Raw genomic sequence first — 20,706 nt, forward strand, 5'->3', positions numbered from 1 at the left:
AAATTATATAATCTGAAATATAAATTCATTTACAAATAAGAATTATGTATATTATCATTGATTAAAACTTTCCTCTTTTATAAAGTCACTTATAATTATGTATATTATCATTTTATTTAAATTTTTTATTTAAATTTATTATTATAATGTAAATATACTATTTAATTACTAATTTTGGCACCTGCTTATCTTCAAAATACTTATTTATCAATCTTATGAATAATATTTTTTTAGAGAATAATAGTAAATATAAATAAATTTTGAAATAAAATAATTGTGTAACAAATGAAAGTCTTTAATATTTGGTTTAAAATGCAATAATATTTGCGCTTTCTTGTCCGAAAACCTGTTTCTGCCTCTGTTACTCTGCAGGAGCGTTGGATGAATGTCATGGTTTTCTTCTGTTTTCTCTTTTAACTATTTGTCAACTGAGCTTAAACTCTGAATAAAATTTGTTGTAGGCAACAGTTATTTCTTAACCAAACTTAATTATAAACAAAAATCACAAGTTGTTCACTTAAAACAAGCAAAAATATACTCACTATATTGGATGTAGAATAAATGTATTGAATGTAAATGTAGGACCCAATACTTGAAGTGAGAATAATTAAATGAAATATAAATCAAATTAGTAGGTAAAATTAATTTTACATCGTCATTGCTTTAACTTAAAAAAATTTACATAGTCAATACAAGCCACCTTTTATTTCCAAGTAACCAAATCTAGTTTTTATTTCCTCTTGCAAATTTTTCATTCGTGTGCTAATTATTATTATTATTTCTTTGTAATTAATTTATTCATTTACCAAAACATGAGGTATTCCACAAAAATACACTTGATTTGCCATCCGAAACTTTGTAGAAGGATGTTCTTTACAAAATGTGGCTCACATATTCATAATATAAACTTACATACTCGTACTATAAATTTACATATTCGGAATACAAATTTGGAAGTCTAACAAAGAAGTCGAAATTTTTTAATAAAGAATAAGTAAATCAATTTCAGTAAAAGACTATGAAGGTGCAGGAAGAAAACATGGGACAAAGAAGAAATTTCCTTTATGAAATTTAATTAATGAGACAGATAGTTAAGTGCAAGGAGAGTAAAGGTTTAGAAAGAAATAACACTGTACACCAGGGATCCATGGAAGAGTTTAAAGTTTAGCTGATAAATGATTAAAATATTCATGGGCTGAAGAAGCATCAATTCCACCATTTCATTGCAGTCATAGTGAGGGAATCCACTCCCCCAAACAATTTAATCAGCCAGAGTAGTAAAAAAAACGCCAACCAATTTAATCATTCTCAACTAAAACATACATGCATCCATCACAAGGATAAGGTGCTAAAGTGACATGCACTAGTTCAGTTCTAGAACCCTAGAATACCTGTATCTCAAGAAAACCACACGCTAAGCACGAAAGAAACAGCAACTTATACATAAGGAAGGGAAGGGTTTCCTTCCAAATAATTATACTCAAATAACATTTTGAAGCAATTATTTTGAATGGCATAATTACAGCGTTTAAAAAAGTATAGTTGTATATACTAATATCTCCTGAGGCCATCAATGTGGAAGCTATATCAAGGCGCAGGCATGAATTGCGGAGTATAAACAACAGGAACCTATCAATGTCTCAGCTATTTCCTGTGACCAAAGAACATATGTTGAAGCTGTGGGTTTTGCACGTCACAGTCGCATTGAAGATCCACGGCTTCATCTCTCTTCTCATCATGAGCCAGGTGTTTGATTCTCTAACAGTAAAAAGTATATGGTAAGAAAGCATACAGGGAAAAAATAAGTATGGGCAGTCAGCATGATCCAGGCAGTGGGTAATTTCTTCATTTAATATTTTATTTATTTCTCGAGATAGGGTGATTTATGCATTTGGACCCCAAACAATGACTTGTTATTATCAATTCAAGTAAACCCATTTGTTCCGTATGAATTTCTAAACTGTGCTTGGTTAAGTAGGTGGACAGTGAGGTACAGGAAAAATACAGAACTAGAATGAAAATGATTTTCAGTAAGTATTAAAAGAAAATTGTTTCCTTATAAATTGAATTTAAATCTAACTAATCCCCAAACTAGCTCACTAGATAAGAGTTGCCATACATACACTATTTTGGTCACAGTTAATATGAGATTTTTAATACACCTTACCTACCCGTAGTTAAGGATAGTACATTTTGGTGACGAAAGACTTGATAAGCTCACCAAATACTACGAAATAGACTTCAATAACTGCTTAGAACATTCTGGTATCGATGACCTGATAAGCTCAACCATGAGATGAGGCATTGCCTCCACACTTTTATATACACCATTTTAACCAACATTTTCCATCCCATACATTTATTCAACCAAAAATTGTGCAGAAGTTTGCATTCAAACTGATCTGTATTTTCAACCCATTCAACCTAATAGGGTACTATTCCGAATGTTAGGCATCAGTTATTAATTCTGTTACAAAGTTGAATGATAATGTTATACATTTAGGTCAGTTAAAAATCTGGCTCAGATGCCAAAATAGTCGTACTCTAATCTCTTACTTCTTGAAGCAAGTTCATTTAATTAAGTTGTTTCCGTTATTAGCAGGCTTTAGCAGGCTTAGAAAGCGATCCCCAATTTCTTTCACTCGCACAGTTGTACAACAAAGCTCCTATTAAGAAAGGAGATCACAGTAGATAACTGTATCATGGTATTGATAAGTTGGCTTTCCAACACTCCCCCTCACACCAAGACTTCCAACCTAGAGGGCAACAATGAGCAAGTTGGCAGAATACATGCATCTTGGATAGAATCTGACATTATCCTAAAAATTGGTCTTAAGATCAAATTTAACCTTACAAAAGCTGTTCAAGTTTTATAAATCTTTTCTAATGTCAAATGTCTCTATCGAAGAGAAAATTTCATTGAGAACAACACCACTAGCTTTGTCAACTCAAGGATATTTTCATTATGTTTTCCTGAGGTTTTTTGATAAAATATACATGTCATAAGCTTGGGGCATATGACCTATATTCTCCAACTTGAATGGGAATTTGGGAAAACAAGTAATATATAAATAGGGTAATAGGCTAGTGAAATCTTGTAATTATGGTAGTTACGTTATTTTTTATCGATCATAATATGTCAGTTCCTTGGAGATAAAGGAGCAGATGGACTAATGCTAAAAGGATGAATTTCAGATTTTCTAATATCTATAGAGAAGGTAATAGGTGTGCTGATAATTTGGCTAACTATGGTATTAGAGGTGTTGATTTTATTTGGTGGGAGGGAATTCTCCCTGGTATTTCTTATGATAATTGTTAGAGATAGATTTGGGCTTCCACATTTTAGGCTTTCCAGTGGGTTTTGATTGGGTTTGCCCCTTTTGTATTTTTTTTTCTTTTATATACGGTATCAGGAATGCTGCAAAATACAGCCTATAGTGCTAACCCAGTCGATTTATAGCCTGTATAGTGATGCTTTAGTATTCTTATTTTCATTTTAAATAAATTTATCTTTTATCCATGCAATAAAATTAATTCTACACAACAGTCTACTGAATTCCATCGTGTAATTCAGACTCAGAATCACAGCTTCAATCAAATGTCTCGTCTTTATCTAAATAATTAATTAATGTTTTCATAATCCTAAAGGTAGATTGACAATGCTAAAGCAAAAAGAAGGAATAAGAATCTAACTCTCCGCACTCTTCTTAACACTTACTGCGGTTAAATCTTTTGTCTATAGTACATGGTATAGGCATATAGTTTGCATAGCAACAGAATGAGACCGTGGACCGTGACTTAATCTAATATCAAAAATCAAGAATTTTTAGCATGAATACCCAAGCTACTCAATTATACATGACAATAATTCAAATGTGTTCCACCAAAGAGAACTAGGATTTCTATATTGTTCAATGAAAGCGCCAGAAGTACACACCTCCAAATTGATGTTCCAACCGAGCCACAATGTGTTTCCCATAAGTGTATTTCTTCAAAGCATGAGCATGAATTCTTACATGAGCAAGTAACATTGCTTGCTGTTTTTCAGAACAGATATCAATGACCTTCTGGACCACATAATTAGCAAATTGATCTTTCATCATTATCTACAATGAAAACCAAAATACAACAAAGTAAGTGTACATACCCCAAAGGTGTATGCATTAATACAACACAATCCAATTAACTAGTAACTTAGCATTGTTCATGCTAGAAGTAACGCAAAAAATTCAACATTTGTAATGATTTAGAATTTTGAGGAGATCAACATCAAATATGAAAGATCAATGTAGAATTAGAAATAGACCGAAAGGGTTGTTTGGCAACTTTGAAAATATATATCTATGTAACGAGGCTCTATAAGATTTTTTAAAAGTGTAATCTTGTGTGAACAATATATGAACATTTTACAACCAGAAAATGAGTCTCTCCTTCCATGAAAGACCCTAAAAGCATCAAACAGTCTTCCCAAAACTAAATTTATTGTTAAAACATATTTCAAAGCTTGTGGGGAATCTCCTTCAACATCAAACTAAACAAAGATGCTGGGGAGTGAAGCTTTTTTCTAGAATGGAACAACTAGACATTCTAAAGAACAAGTAATGCGTAATTTGCCTTTGTATGTTTAAACTTACCAATAAATTATCACTTTGTTCACCATGCCCAAATATCTCTGCAATTAGCATCTCCCGTTCAGTGGCATCACCATACTCCAAACATTTTTCTACAACATTTGAAGCAAACTTATGCTGGCTTAATTCAACAATATGTCCTGACAACTTGCTGATAATTTGGCTCCTTTCTTGAGGCTTTCCTCTCTCCAAGACATGCTGTTGTGACATAATGAAAGTACTAAAGCATAAGAAATTAAGCAAAATTGACATATGAAAGGGAAGCAAAACACAAACACAAAAACTGAGTCCAAAGTAACTAACACTAACAATATGAACCATCAATTCATGAAACATTATCACTTTTTTATAAGGGATATTAATGCTGATCTCCTTGAGGTTACTGTTAATTACACTGGCACCCTTTTTTTATAGGAAAAGAACATCAACCTCCCTTGCTTTATTATTTTCCAGGTTATTGTGTACCTGTGTACGTTCTGAACCAAACAATAGGGGAGGTATGTGAAAACAACATTTTTTGAATCAAATATAGTCCAAGCATAATTAGCACAAATATTGAAGGAGGTCAATGTAATTCGCCCTTTTTGTAATGAGAAGCTCACTGTGAGAGAATACACACTTCAATTATAGAAGACGAAAAAAATCCCAACCAGTAAGAATATGGAAACTAAATAATTAAATTTGGGAACAGAGATCTAGGGAATACGTTTGGGAAAACAGAAAATTTGAGAGGGACTAGAAATAAAAGTATACGAACAGTTGAATAAAAAGGGAGTAAAAAAAGAATAGAAGTGAAACATCAATGTAGCACTTGCTGAGGTTGTTAAGGATTTATTCAGCCAGTGTGCAGATTCTGTAATTTATAATTGTGGACAGATAAAAGGACATCACATTCTAACTTGTCAGTTTCTTTTTACTATGAACCATAAACATCTGAAGCTAAAAATTAAATTATTGTTTAGGAGAGAATAGTGAGCAGGTACCTGTGTAACATAATTGCCATACTGGTCCTGAGCAAGATCACAAACTGACTCCAAGATTTCATCCACAATAAACTGACATTGACTCTCATCCGTGCAATGTTCTAGTACTCTCTACAGGAAATATAATCGTATGATTGAATGCATGACCAAACAAAAACATTTTTTTTAGGAAGAAAGGGAATGAAATAATTTTACCTGTATTACTCGACATCCATAGGGATGCATCGATAAAATAGCAACTTGACCACAAAATGCAGATAGTATAAAATTAATTTTTTTGGTTGGAATTGATTCGATGCACTTTTGAATTACATGGTTACCGTTTTGGTCACGAACACATCTCATAACATTTCCATCTAGCTCATGAACAAGCTGAGCTTTCTGTTCAAGCTCAATAACCTCAAGTGCCTGCATGGACATAAAATATAAATAATAATTTATTTTCTAATATACAATAACAGACAACCCATTTTAAGAACATAATTTGTTAAAACCTCAACCCGAATGCTTAACTATGATATGCATATGCCCAAAGAATTAATAAATGTCAACTACAAATGTTAATGCTATGATTCAATGACAGAAACAAAGTCAGAGAGAGAAAAATCCATAACCAAAGCTTCCACACAGATTTAAATAGTGGTGGCCTGTCAAACATGCCAATGAAATAAATGTATACTAATGTCCAGAGGTATATAATCATCATAAATTATAGATTATATACCTTTTGGATTACACGACAGCCATACATCTGCAGACTTAGAGGCAGTATCTGGCCAACCAGTCGATCTGCAAGTTCCCTCCTCTGTTCAGGGCTTCCATACTCAAAAAACTAAGCACATGCAAAGGGAAAAATTAGACCAAACAAAATACATTCTAACTATTCATAAGATTTCTTAAGGCTAATGACAATATACATCACTTCAAAAACAAACCTTCTGTATTACGTAGTTACCAAATACATCAGTCATTAATTTAGAAGCATGTGGGAGAACCTCCTTAAACACCAATGTCTTCTCTTCAATACTACAATTTTCCAACTTCTGCTGTATAAATCGACTTCCATGCTGATCAGAGCTGGAGTCAAAAACCACAGCAAAAATAATTATCAAAGCCATGAAACTGATCAATTAGACAGCTGGAAAGACAGCTAAAAGGTTACTTGCCTAAATTCAACAATATGTCCAATAATATCAGATAGCTCAAATCTTCGACCTTTGCCAGATTTTAAGTCTTCAAGAAAATTAACAATTTTGGGGTCATGACCACCATCAAATGATCTCTGACCTTGCCATCCAGACATTATGCCTCCATTTCTACCAGAAGCTGGGGAAAGTTTTATTTCATTATTACCACCTAGATGGCCTGGACTTCCTTCTGGGTATCCAGATAAAACTGGGCTTGGAAGTGGTGAACTTGGATACTGCATTAAAAATCCCATGTTTGGCATGTGTCCAAAATAACTAGGAATCAATAATCCACCTCTTCTTGAGTTCATATTAGTAGCAGATCTTTGATCAGGTAATTTTTTATCATCCAAATAAGTACCAGTACTGGGCCTTTTTTGTGAATCATAAGGGTTAATTTGGTTAACACTACTTGCTCTAGGTGCCAGTGGATCAAAATGACCAGAAATACCATATCCCTCCACAAAAGGCTGCTGCTGATATTGCATGTACATGGGATCACCAAAAGAAGGCTGCAGAGGAAATCCAAATTGCCCAAGGTACTTGTTTGCCTGTACCATTTCAGTTCCATGTGAAATGTTTCCCCCAGTTGAAACCCCAGGCGTTAGTGGATTATAACTAGAACTAGTAGCTCCATCAACAACAAACGGTACAGCACCATGAGGAGGGTATGCAGTAACATATGGAGGAAAAGCTGTCGGATTTACAGTGTATCCACCAACATATTGTGGAGTATACATACCCGGGGTCTGCATATTTGTGTAAAATGGATTTGCTGAGTTCATATAAGCAGCTGCTGTGGCGTATAGGGGAGGTGTAAACCCAGACGACTGCAGTAGTGGCTGGACATTGGAGAACTTGCTTGAATTAAAAGGAAACTGTTCCCTACCAATATACACAGAATTTACATTTTGAGAATTGGCGCTAATATCAGATGCATTGTTTTGTTGCTGGAATCCTGCGTGTTGCATCTGGTAGCTAGTCTTCCACTTTTCTTCGTAACTCAGACTTTCTGAGCGTGGTAGATTAGATACACCAAGAGCCTTTAATTGAGAGGCAACATCTAAGTCATTAACACCAATGCTACCAGTCGATTCAAGAGATGAAGAGCTTGTAACTGGGGCATGGGTATCAACAATTGATGACACCCTTATACTATCCGCACCTACAGTAGTTTTAGCAGCTTCTACTGTAGTAACAGGGGGATCATGAGAAGAACTAGAACCGACTTCTAAGTCAATTGGTTTATCCACTAGTCCAGGACTTTCAGAAAGAGACTTATTATATACAGGTGACATGGTACGAGGAAAATCCTCCTGAAAGTTTGAGTATTGCACAAGAAAAATACGATTCACAGTCACAAATTTATACACAAGGAGGCAAAAAATTTAATTACTTTTACAACTCAGAAAATCAGAAAGATAAAAATACCATAACTGTGGGATTAATACCCACTGCTATAAGCACACGGCAAAATAAACTAGAGAAAATAAATGGAAAATAAACATGATAATCATACTATTTGTTAGAAAGAAAATTAAGGGACTTAAATATGCATTTATACAAGCAGAAAATTGAACGGATTTTACAAAATTAGCATAATCACCTGAATTAAATCAACAACGTTTTTAGGTTGAGATACCAATGAAGCCGCATCAGGTCTACGCCACAATCCGCTCACCTTAATCAATTCATCATCATATGGCTGTTGGTGTGATTCATCTTCCAACTCCTCCTTGTGTGTGGAAAGTGTCCTTTGAGGCAAATGTAAGGAACTTTTATCACTATCATCAGCAGCAGACATTCTCCAGTTATTTCTAAAACTGCCAATATGACGTCCTAGATGGCGGTTTTCCCAGGATGTAAGCGGGGGAGGAAGTCTAGGGTTTAGGTTGACATTGGAACTGTAATATGCCAAATAAGCTGGATCTGCTCGCAATTGGTCTTCAGACTCACAATTTTGCACAACACTGCTTAGAGCTGCAAAGCTTGCATTCTGGGTGATGATCTGCTGGGGTAAGAGGTTTTCTATGGCCAAAAACGAGCCTTCTATGCTGGGAGGTGCACTGCCACTTCGATTTGGTGTCAGCTCCTTTCTCCCACCATGGAACCTATGGCCATTCAAAAGTATACCCAAATCCTCTGTCGCCATGTTGCGAGATGTTGAACCGAAAGCTGTAGCTTCCTTATGTGAGGGCCATTTACCCCCAGCTTCAGAGATTCTAATTGGACTCTCAGTTGCCATACTACTGTAAGATTAGCTGTCCCCTTCTTTTGTAATGAAAATTACAAATATCACATTGCATCCTAAAGACCACCCAAAATCAGCAAGTCAGTAAATTCTCTTATCAAGAAATGCGTCATAACACTAACTCCAGTTTATTAAAACAAACAATAACTCCAGCCAATTAATACAACTAGTGCTAAAAAAGCCATTAACTCAATTCTTCCACATAAATTTGCAGGAGCATTGAGTAAAAACTCAATTTCACTGAGGCAACAGCACATATCAAATAACTAATACAAAACAAATAACCACCATGCATGACATCACACTGAAAAACAAGAACTTCAACTATGATCCGTGTCATGCATCCATCCATGCACAACATCAAACATTTAATAAAACCATAAATTACAAAAACACTCAGACAAAAAACATCAAAAGCACTCCATGCCTATATATTCAATTAAAAAAGAAAAGTAAAAAACAAACAAACTACACAACAGACAAGCTCTTCTTCTGGTCAAAGAAACACGTCCCAGTCGTTGACCATACAAGCATACACACAACAATCACACACACAGCTTCAAAACCTACCACGATTATCATCACCATAACACGGAAAGGAAAACAAGGTAAATTCCATGCAACACACGAACAGAGAGCAACCTCGAAATCAAAATAGAGAAACTAGTTGAAGAAATATCAGAGCAAGAGAGAGAAGGAGAACCTGATGAGATGGTGAAGATTCACTGTTTCAAAACCCTAAATTGATCGCACAGCAAGAGAGATATTGATGGGTTTGAGTTTTGAGGTGTAACGAAAGAGTGCAATGAGGAAGAGGAGCAGAGGATTTATTTTTCACTTGTTTTGAATTTTTAAATATATAGAAAAGAGAAGAAACAAAAGCTGCTGTTTCTTGTTTTTTTTTCTTCTGCAAATGGATAATAGAAAAGAAAATCGCTTTTGCTATTATTATTTTTCTTTGGTCTGTGTTGTTAGACTCAGAATGGGACAAACATGGAAACTAAACTTCTTCATAATATCACTATTACTGTCCATCATTGTTTCAACCCTAACAATAAATAATTGAAATCATGAAGCTCTTACGCAACATAATAGTATTAATGACTCAAAAAAAAAATCTATGTGATTTTGTTATTGATAATAAAGTCATGTGTATTATATCAAAATATGTTTTATAATTGTATATATATTTGAACTATTTAATAAATTTATATTTTGACAAAATATATTTAATAATTTTTAAAATGACTTAAAAATTTATTATATTTAATAATATATAAAATTAAATTATTCTTTTAAAATGTAAAATATTAATGTTAATATACTACATTAATTGAAAGACAAAAATGACTAAGTAAAATATTGTCCTGCTTGTATTTTAAGATAAAGAAGGGAAAAAATGTGTGAAATAAGATAAATAAAAGAAGGAATGAAGTCTGAAATTTAAATGAGACTGTATTTATGCATTCTATTAAAAAAATTATAAAATGTAATCTTATAAAATATTATCTTTATATATATTTTTTAACTACCATGGACTTGTAAGTTGCAAAATGATTCAATTGAACAATAACAACAATTAGTATTATATAGATTAAAATTATTTTGTAAAATATAAATTCAATGTTAATAATATATAAAAATTAATTAAATAATTTTATATTTTTAAAATATTATATTTAATAATAATATATATTATTTAAATTTTAACACATTTAAATTAATTTTATATTTTTGATTGAATTTAAATTTGCTTGTTATCAAACATAATAAATTTCAATATATTTGACTAAAGTTGTATTTTAATAATATTGCGTATTTAAATTTATTGTATACTTATAAATGATTTTCGTTTTATAATGTTATAGTATGCAATATACAAACTGTGTATTCAAATTTAAATTAACTTTTAAAGAAAAGTAATGTTAACACATATACATAATATTTAATTAATGAATAATGTAATATTATAAATTAAAAAATATAGTATAGAGAATATATTTATAGTTTTGTAATTTCAAAATTTAATTCAACTCAATTATTATAACATTGAATGTCTTACATTAAATATGAATTTTTTTAAATACATAAATATGCCATTCTCTTTAGTTGATGCACATACTCACCTAGTGTTGTGTCATTGTACATCTTTCCTTTCTTTCTTTATATACTTCTAACAAACAGTGAATAAATTCTCAATCACATTGATAAAAAATATGATAAATAACTACATGACCATTTAATATCATATAATAATTGTTTTTTCTCTAATAAAAACTACCTATACAATCTATAATAAGAGGGAATACAACAGAATAAATAAATAAATAAATAAATAAATAAATAAATAATTTATTTATCTAACAGACAAAAAAAAGTTATTTAATTTTTGAAATTGATAAAAATAATTAAAAATTGACCAAACCCAAGAACACTATACATATCAGAAAGGCCTAAACCCTGATTTTGTCTCAATGTATTATTTACTGTAGCTAAGAGACTTTTTCAGTGTTCAGTTTTGTGTTGGTCCATCTTATTCTTCTTTCTACTTCATGGCAACAGAGGCTAATGAGAGTACACAGATGAACACCCTTGTAGTTAGAAAACGGTGTTTTGGTCTCCCCACCGGTTGCCCTCAATGCTTATCGGCCTATATTTTTCTCAAGCTCTCTCAAGTTCCCTTCAACTTGGATTATCACCCTAACTACCCTGATTCTGGTAAACTTCAATCTTCATCTCTTTTATGCCAGAAAAGAAACAATGATTATTCAATTATTCCTTTTATCTATTTTCTTTTTGAAAAGTTTAGGCCTTTTAATCATTTGATTGTGTTTGAGGCTTCTGGGTGGGTAATCTTTCTTACATTCATACCCCGTTTGATTAAGTTTCTTCCTTTTTGCTATTCTTGTTCTTTCTTGACATATGGGTGTTTCAATTTGTTTGTTGTATTTTTTATTGTTATTTTCATTTTGGCTGTATTTTGTGGCGTTTAGATCAGATTCCCTACTTTGAGACGGGAGATTGTGTGGCATACAATAATGAGAAGGAGGGGATAATTGAGAGCTTGAAAAGGGATGTTGGTGATTTAGATAGTGGTATTTCTTCTCTCCCTGATTGGATGGCAACCAAAGTGTTGCTCACCACATGGCTTGCTGATGCACTGGAGTATGAACTGTGGGTGGGATGTAGTGGTTCCTCTGCTAATAAGATCTATTATTCTGATCTTCCCTGGCCTATAGGGCGGATCCTCTATTGGAAGAAAGCTCTTTGGGTGATGCAGAAACATGGGATAAGTAAAGAAAATGCTGAAAAGAAGGAAGAAGAGGTTAGTTTCTCTTGAACTTTGCTCACAACACTTGAGACTGGGACAAGTTCTCTCTCCTGTTCCATTTCTAAACATTGCTTACAAAAGGTGAATTTTATTTAGTATCTAACCTTTGTTCCAATATTTTCCTTTTACTTAACAGTGTTTATGTCTGTGATTTTTAATCTTACGGATCTGTCTCTGGTCAACAGATTTATGGGAGAGCAAACTCTGCATATGATGCTCTGTCAACTTTGTTAGGGGAGCAAAACTACCTTTTCGAAAATAGGTTCTCTGCTGGCGTTATGTTATATAGAGCAATATGTGCTACTATTTTGGGTTCCTTTCATATAGAGATCAAGTTTTGACTTTGAACTCCTAGTAATGTATTTTGTATGCCTGTTTATGCAGGCCATCAAGCTTGGATGCTATTTTTCTTGCTCATGCATTAGTTATTCTTCGAGCTTTACCCGTGAGTTAAGTTATATCAGTAATTATGCCATGATTTTGGTATATACTTTTTAAGATAGTATGATACTCTGGCAACTAATGCGATACCCATTTGAGTAAGAAATCCCCTATCAATAAGAATTGAACAGTGAATCTATGTATTGTGGCATGTGTCCAAAGGAACTTACAATTGCTAGCATTCATTTGACAGATACTTTGCTTTAACATCAGGAAGAATTGTACTCACTGAATCTATAAGTACTAGAGTTAGGATCCCAGAATTATTGAGTACAAGTCTCATAATAGAATTGGTAAAGTAATTCATGGTTAAGCAAACTTAAAGCTGGGAGTTTGAAAGGTTCTCTGTCTGGTGAAAATGAATTCATTGCCCAATTATATTGAAGTTACAACATGTCATGTTTATATAGTACAGAAACTGGACTCAGTAGATTCTAACTGAAGCTGTTATCAGATGATAACAAAGATAGTTAGAGAAGCCACCTGTCAAATATCTTCTAAATCTATTCAACTACTGCTGTTCAAGTAAAGTAAAAATAAATGCCAGAGTAAAACTATACTCCAATATTTACTAGTCTTGTAATAGAACAGTAAAGTAATTATTGGTTATGCAAACTTACAGTTGAGCTGAGAGTGAATTGAAAGACCACCGACCAACCATGGTTGTAAAGTGACAGTTGCTTGTGGGTGCTGAAAAGTTCATATTCTTCGGTGGCGCTGTAAATTTGATTGGCTGAACTGAGTGTAATTGGTGTTCTGGGATAAGCATCAATTTTTCCTTTGGCTTCCTAGTAATGGAACCTTTAAATTGTGTTAGTGCAATTTATTTGATTATTATGGAAGAAACTTGTAGAAATTGGTTGATTTCTGTGGTTAATCTTCTCTCCAACACAGGTTTTGTTACCACTTTGTGGCAAAAATAGTAGTCAAATCTTATCCTCCTATGTGTGGTTGGTTATATGGATTAAAAGTCATTGTACTCTATCAAAACTGATAAATCCATTAAGGGTAAAGATATTTTCTAGTAATTTCTCTAAAAGTTTCCTTTGGTCTTCCTCTTCCTTTTTCTAGTTCAAGTATATATTTTGTCTCATTGATACCTTATTGGCCCCTGACATTCATTGCCATGGATCATTGCTGGACTTATGTCTAGTTTGATAGGAATCCTGTGACCACACATTATGTCTGAAAACATTTCTTCATTTCATCCACTCATGCTTACATCCTTCTCAATTCCCCCAACCTCTTTCTAAAGCAGATACAAGGTAGTAAGATACTTTCACCTTGTTTTACAACGCACTGACCAAATTTACTGCTACGTGACATTGAAACTTGCTTCTTGCGGACCTTAATAAAAAAACCCTTTCATTTAAAATTTTTTCTTCATATCACAAGTTTGTAATTTGCTCCTTCTCTTAACTCATTAACTAGGATTGCATGATTGGAAAAAGAACCACACATTTAGTAACCTGCTCTTGAATGTGCTTAGTATGTCATTACTCAGTGTAAAAAGGTATGGACTAGAAGTGAATTCTTGCTGCAAAAATATTGCCATTACCTAGTAATGATTCTATGAAAGAAGGTTACATATACAGAAGGGTCCCTGCAAATGGGAGAATGATAGTTTATGATTCATCATTTCCTTTGTGTTGGGAATTGTTATTTTTAAAGCATAGCTGGATAATAGGAAATACTCTTGAACGAGGAAAACTGTGCAGGTAATGCTGCCTCAAAGGTGTGGCAAATCCTTTGCACTTTAATTGTTTTTGCTCTGTTCAACCCTTGAGATATCTTTTTGATTTTTTATCCTGAGCTAAGTGCTGTTTGTGTAACTGGCTAGCAGAAATTGTTTACTATAAAAGCACTGCAAAATTATATTTGAGGCAAATTTTTTAATTAATATGCTGCATTTATATACTACCAGGAATCATCAATTTTGCGGGTCAACTTTTTGGAACATACCATTTTGGTGAAATATGTGCAGCAATGCAATACAAAAATTATAGAAACTAGTGCTTTGCCTTCCAATTATCCAGATTTTCATGCAGAACCATCATCATCATCATCAGCTTCTAAAGGTCGTTCAACTTCAGGTAAGATATTTTTAGGATTTATTTCATGGATTTCCTTGAAAAGTGTAACTACTGCATATTTCTTTTCCTTACGTGTTAAATGACGAGCACACTCATCTCTCTCTCTCTCTCTCTCTCTCTCTTTATATATATATATATATATATATATATATATATATATATATATATCCGAATAAGTTGCAGTAATGAATATATTGGAAAGTTGTGGCTTATAGTACTCTCTGGCTTGATATTATAGCAATAGGACTGTACCATTTCTATAACTACTACGAAATATTCCTGGTATAGAGTGGAATATTCTGAAATGTTCATGTTTCCGGTTGCTGAGTGTTATATGAATGAGTTTAACAAAACCCCCTTCATGGTAATTAGTTGCCATATTTACAGAACAAATGAAACAAGCCATGAACATGGATACACAATGAATGATTCTAGGTTTGTGATCCTGTTCTCTGATCACATGCTTTTTCATCACAAGCAACAATAGTAGGCGAGGCCAGTTACATGGATCACACTACACCATTGAGCTTATTAAAAGCCAATTTTTCTTGGATATTATTCACCATGAGATCCCTTTTAGTTTTCTCTAATATTTTTCTCGGTAATCCTTATCCTCCTTTTCATAGGGCTAAAACCATACAAGCTAGTCTCCTCATTGGTGCCCCCCGTAGCCTTTTCTTACATGTCCAAGCCACCTTAATCAATTTTCTATAATTTTTTCCTTGAATGTGCTGCACTAATTTCTCCTTTATACATTCATTTTGTATTTTCCCTTGTGTGATCACACGTCTTTTTAACATTTATTTATTTATTTTGTTTATTCCCACTTTTTCTCACCCCTTTAAAGTTTAATCGATCATGTTGCCGTATCATAAAATTTTTCCTTTTAAGCTTGCTAGAAATCTTGCAGTCACAGCCTTTCTCCGTTTTAAACCACCCGAGTTGTATTTTTCTGACACTTTCTTTAATTATTCCATTATTTTGTAATATTGGTCACAGATACTTCAATTTATAAACATGTATGACACATCTAGTTTTTACCTATACATCATTTTCCTCTTGTTTCTTACTAAAAATGCTATGCATATACCCTGTCTTCTACTCAAATGAAATCCCGTTGCATATACTGTCTTCTGCTCACGCAAAATCCCTTTGAATTCAATGTTTGTCTCGATCAAGTTTAGAATAACCTCTTTTCTTGATTGCTCAATCTAAACTATATTATCTGAAAAGGAAAACATAATTTATGGATAATCTTTTGTAGAGATGGATCCAAAGTAGGTTCACGAAGAGGCCACTAATAAATTTTTTTTTATTAACTAGTAGGTAAATTGTCATATTTTATGAAATTAATTTCAAAATATAACTTTAAAATATTTCTAAAGAAGTATTTAAAATTATATATAAGGAGATTAAATTTAAAATTGTAAAAATAAATTTGTCCATTTAATAAATAGTGGGTGACATAAGCAGTGGGGATGATCAAATGCAATATAGATGGTGCAGCAAGAGGAACACCTGACCAGCTGCTTGTACAAGGCAATTCAGGCGAGTACATAGGAGGACTTTTGGCCTTTATTGGCAATGCCCTCACTATTAGAGCTGAACTGATGATATTCTTGCCATAGAGTTAGCGTTACAGAGGGAATGACAGAACCTTTGGCTAGAAACTGACTCCAGTTTAGTAACCAAGGCTTTTTTTTTAATATGAAGGTTGTACCTTGGAACATTATGAACAGATGGAAATGTTGCCTAATCAGAATTAGAAGAAAAACCGTGATGATATCTCACATTTATATGAAATGGAATAGATGCCCTTATATACTTACCAAGTTGGAATTGACTCTTACACCATGTTTACACGGTTCCCCTCCCTACCTCGTACTTGTGGGAAAGACTTCAATAGAAATAGATTTGGCTTGCCAGAATGTAGATTCATCTTATGTTTGTTTGGTTCTTTTGGTGTTACATGGTTTTTGGCCTAGTTTTCCCATGATGTCTTCCGTTTCCTTTTTTATATATTATATATCCATCTCGAGTTCTAAGGTCAAAGATGGAATTTATTAAAAAAAAGGTGGGTGACAAGAAGACGGAAAAAAAATCAAATCACACAAATAAAGGAAGATAAGTAAATTCAAAGCTTTTTATACTGTAGGTATAAAACTAGTGCTAGAGAAGAAAAATTGACAGATTCTATTGCAAAAGCTCTAGAAAAATGATGTAATAAGTGATGAAAATGTTAAAATAATACTAGATGTAGTTCTAAAATATAAGAAATCCAATGAACACAAAGAAATACAATAAGCACGGGAGAGAAACAAGAAGTTAAATCTAATATCCATTAAATTATACTTCTTCTGACATTATTTTCTAAGATAGTCTATAAACTAGAACCTTTTTTCTTGCAAACAAAATGTCTACTGTCGTTAGAAAACCTTCTACAAGACTTCTCTTGGCTCTTTATTATAGTAGTTTTCTTTTTCAAGCCTTTCTTTGCTTGGTTCGTTTAAAAACCATTTAATTTGATGCCTTAAGAAGCCATGTTAGCTTTTTCGTGAGTAAATAGATTAGCTTAATAGAAACATAAAAATGATTATATTCTATTTATTTGCATAAGAAGACGTGAGGTTTATTGGTCACTAAAGTAGTTTATATAATTTTTAGTCAAATGCACCTAAAGAGCTATAAATTTTATTGATAAATTTAAAAACAATTCGACTGATCTCTAACTTGGTAATGGAGATGGCAAAGAGCTAAAATAAAATAGTCAGAAAGTTGAAAATGATAAAGTTAAAAACAATTACACTCATCTGTAACTTGGTAATGGAAATGCCAAAGAGCTAAAATAAAATAGTCCGAAAATTGAAAATGATAACTCTTGGTGTTCGGCAATAGGTTTTTATAACTTTATACCTTTATTTTACTAAGAATGTTTATTATATTATGCTTGTTCACTTAGTTCATATCGAAATACAACATGGTCAAACATTGTACTATTCATTCTTTTTTCTTTTTACATTCACTCTTTGAACGAATTTGGTGTCTCCAAGGCACCAATGCTAGCTATTTCTACCTTAAATGCATGTTTCAACTCTTCGTTCTATTTATGGGGCTTTATATTTTGGAAACAAGCCTATTGTACTACTAATACATGATATAGCTACATGAAAATGTTGTATGTGCAACTTGCTTTGTTTATTTTAAAATAAAACTCATGTTAGGCATCACAGTGTTGTTAACATTTGAGCTATACTGACACTCCAAAAGACATCTATCATTTGTAATCGCATGAAAGTTTAGTAAACAAAAAGAAAAAAAAAAAAACACGGAGTACCCAAATAAACTCGAGTAAAACAGATCTTCCCAAAAGACCTATACAATTCTGAATATAGGAAGAGAAAACGAATCAAAAAACAAAATGCCAAGAAAATCTGCAAATTGCTTTGTTACTACTTATATTCTTTCATATTTTAATGTAGTTTGATTCGTCTTTTTTTTGACAATCAGGTTCAAAGCCCAAGACTAAACCTAAAAGAAAGCCACAAACAAAGGAGGAGAAAACCTTTAGAAGAAGGGCTAAATATTTTGTGGTAGCACAGCTAGTTGCTGTTATTCTTTTCCTCAGTATCAGGTCTGGATCTGGTGATGATGCTTTGGAGTTAGATGATGTAGGCTATGATTTCGATGAATGAAAATGCATTCATTTGTTTATCTTCCTCTCAATGACAAAGCCTAGGCTGAATGCATGTTGAAGATGTGCATCCTTTTCTTGTGTATGGTCCAAATTTAGAAGTATGGAAAAGTACCATTCACAGATTTTTCCTACAGGATCCATTTTCTCTATACATGATTTGGTTTCAGTAGATTGATCATTGTTTAATTAGTAGCTATACTTTTTCATTGGATAATGGTGCAGGTTTGAGTTAGAGAAATGAACCATGACATGAGTAAATCTGTAAGTCTTGCACTTGATTTTTGGGACCATTTTTACTGTTATTGTTCATACTTGAGGTAAGAGACAAGTCTGAAGGATAATAATAAAATTAGTTTGAAATGGATTAATTACATTTTCAAACACCAAGAAAGATCACATAATTAATTTATTTCCAACAAGCTCATGTTGGACATTATTATAAATTTTAACATTTTAGTTATGCTTACATTCCAAAGCCTATCAAATATTTATTACTATGTTCATCTTTTATAATTTTGTTGAGGAAGAATTTTGACAATTAGTTTTGAAAGTAAACCAGTTTTAAATATAACTAGTTTGAATACACATAGCTAGCTTCAAACATAATTACTTTGAACAAATTTTACTAACAAATAAGATCTTTTAAATTAAAAATTGTACCATGTCAAAATATTTTAAAGTTAATTGTTCTAAGGGTTTTTAACTAAATAATACTACATTTATTTTTTAGTTAGGTGAACGTATCTAAAGATGTTAATGTAATGATAAAATTATATTCTGTCACACTGTAGTAGCTATTTATTTCAAATTATCTTAGTTGGAATTCTCCCATTGGATAAAAGTATTGCTATTAAGGGTGTTGGTTGAATAAGTTGGTGAGCTATTTAAGATGCAAACATGCTAAATTTGTTTTCATACTTTAAGAAACATGTTAGAACTTTTTTTTTTACGAAGGAAAACACTATGTTCACATTTCTTTTTATAAAATATAAGGATTTTGATCTTATTTGATTGATTGTTGGAGATTAATTATTTTAGAAAAATGAAAATATTATTGAAGTGAATTATTTTTAGTAAAATCTTATTTCTTAATCCATCTTTTTGATACAAGATTATTTCTTATTGTGTCGAATTTTGTTTGTACATTTGTTGGAAAATATTAGTATAGTCATTATTCCATTAAAAAAAACAAACATCAAACAATATCATTTTATAGAAACAATTTTTAAAAAAGTTACATATGGCTGAAATTATGAAATTGGTTCTTTTTACACAATTTCCCACAATACTCAAATTCCTGAGTAGCCAAACTTTGATAATTATTGGAATCCCTAGATTTTGGTGCTCGAAGTACTTCCAAAACATTTGTACAACTGTATGCCATTTTCTTTAATTTTTCTATTCTCTGTTTAAAGTACTTACATTATGGTGCTTGAAGTATTTACAACATTTCTATAAATGTAGCAATTTTTTCATTTGGTAATTTTTCTTCTTGAAGGAACCTATTTATAGAGAGGTCTAGTCTACAAATTAGTTGTTAGAAGGTTTGTCTGTCAAAGTCGTTGAAAATCCATATATGTTGTCATTTTCGTTGCAATTACTTTTTGACTGAGACTTTGACCATTTTTTCTTCTGGAATCTTTTCTTCTGATTTCCTTCTCAACATCATTTATTCTTGAATGTGATGCAAGAATAGTAGCTTGCGAAATTTTGGATTTTTCTTCATGAGAATCTTTGACAACTGATATCTGATATTTTTCTATTCCTTGATCTTTTTCTATCATATATATACAATTTCTGATATGGCCATACCTTAATCTTCTTACAGCCTTATGTTGCTTTATTGACTTATCATTTAACAGAAAATTAAGTAATGATGATTAGATTTGACCCTTCCCATTAAGGTCTTTAGGAAACAAATGATTTGAGACACTAGACATTTAGTTATTAAAAATGTAATATACACCTAAAACTAATCACCACAGGCAACAAAAAAAAAAAACAGTTACCAAATGCTCAATCATTGCAATTAATATACCGACTAGTCCCAGCAAGCTCTTGAACCAAAATTAACCTTTTTGGAAATATTTTAGTT

The 20,706-nt window shown here is 32.3% G+C and overlaps 2 protein-coding genes across 2 annotated transcripts; one reads left to right on the forward strand and one right to left on the reverse strand.

Moving 5' to 3' along the window:
* Positions 1-1,278: 1,278 nt before the first annotated feature.
* Positions 1,279-9,951, reverse strand: LOC108331571 (pumilio homolog 6, chloroplastic). Its single transcript, XM_017566341.2, has 10 exons — positions 9,756-9,951; positions 8,408-9,108; positions 6,781-8,117; positions 6,550-6,691; positions 6,339-6,446; positions 5,810-6,022; positions 5,615-5,725; positions 4,635-4,829; positions 3,938-4,106; positions 1,279-1,758 (listed from the first exon to the last, which is right to left on the reverse strand). The coding sequence occupies exons 2-10, from the start codon at positions 9,044-9,046 to the stop codon at positions 1,736-1,738; spliced, it is 2,937 nt and encodes a 978-aa protein (XP_017421830.1). The 5' UTR covers positions 9,047-9,108; positions 9,756-9,951; the 3' UTR covers positions 1,279-1,735.
* A 1,567-nt stretch (positions 9,952-11,518) lies between these two features.
* LOC108332093 (mitochondrial outer membrane import complex protein METAXIN) lies at positions 11,519-18,780 on the forward strand. The gene is made up of 6 exons (XM_017567204.2): positions 11,519-11,770; positions 12,046-12,377; positions 12,569-12,645; positions 12,768-12,828; positions 14,749-14,917; positions 18,425-18,780. Exons 1-6 carry the CDS (start codon positions 11,605-11,607, stop codon positions 18,607-18,609), a joined length of 990 nt encoding a protein of 329 aa, XP_017422693.1. The 5' UTR covers positions 11,519-11,604; the 3' UTR covers positions 18,610-18,780.
* Positions 18,781-20,706: the final 1,926 nt, after the last annotated feature.

The sequence above is a fragment of the Vigna angularis genome, chromosome 4, assembly GCF_016808095.1.
Source record: "Vigna angularis cultivar LongXiaoDou No.4 chromosome 4, ASM1680809v1, whole genome shotgun sequence".
Classification (NCBI taxonomy): Eukaryota; Viridiplantae; Streptophyta; class Magnoliopsida; order Fabales; family Fabaceae; genus Vigna; species Vigna angularis.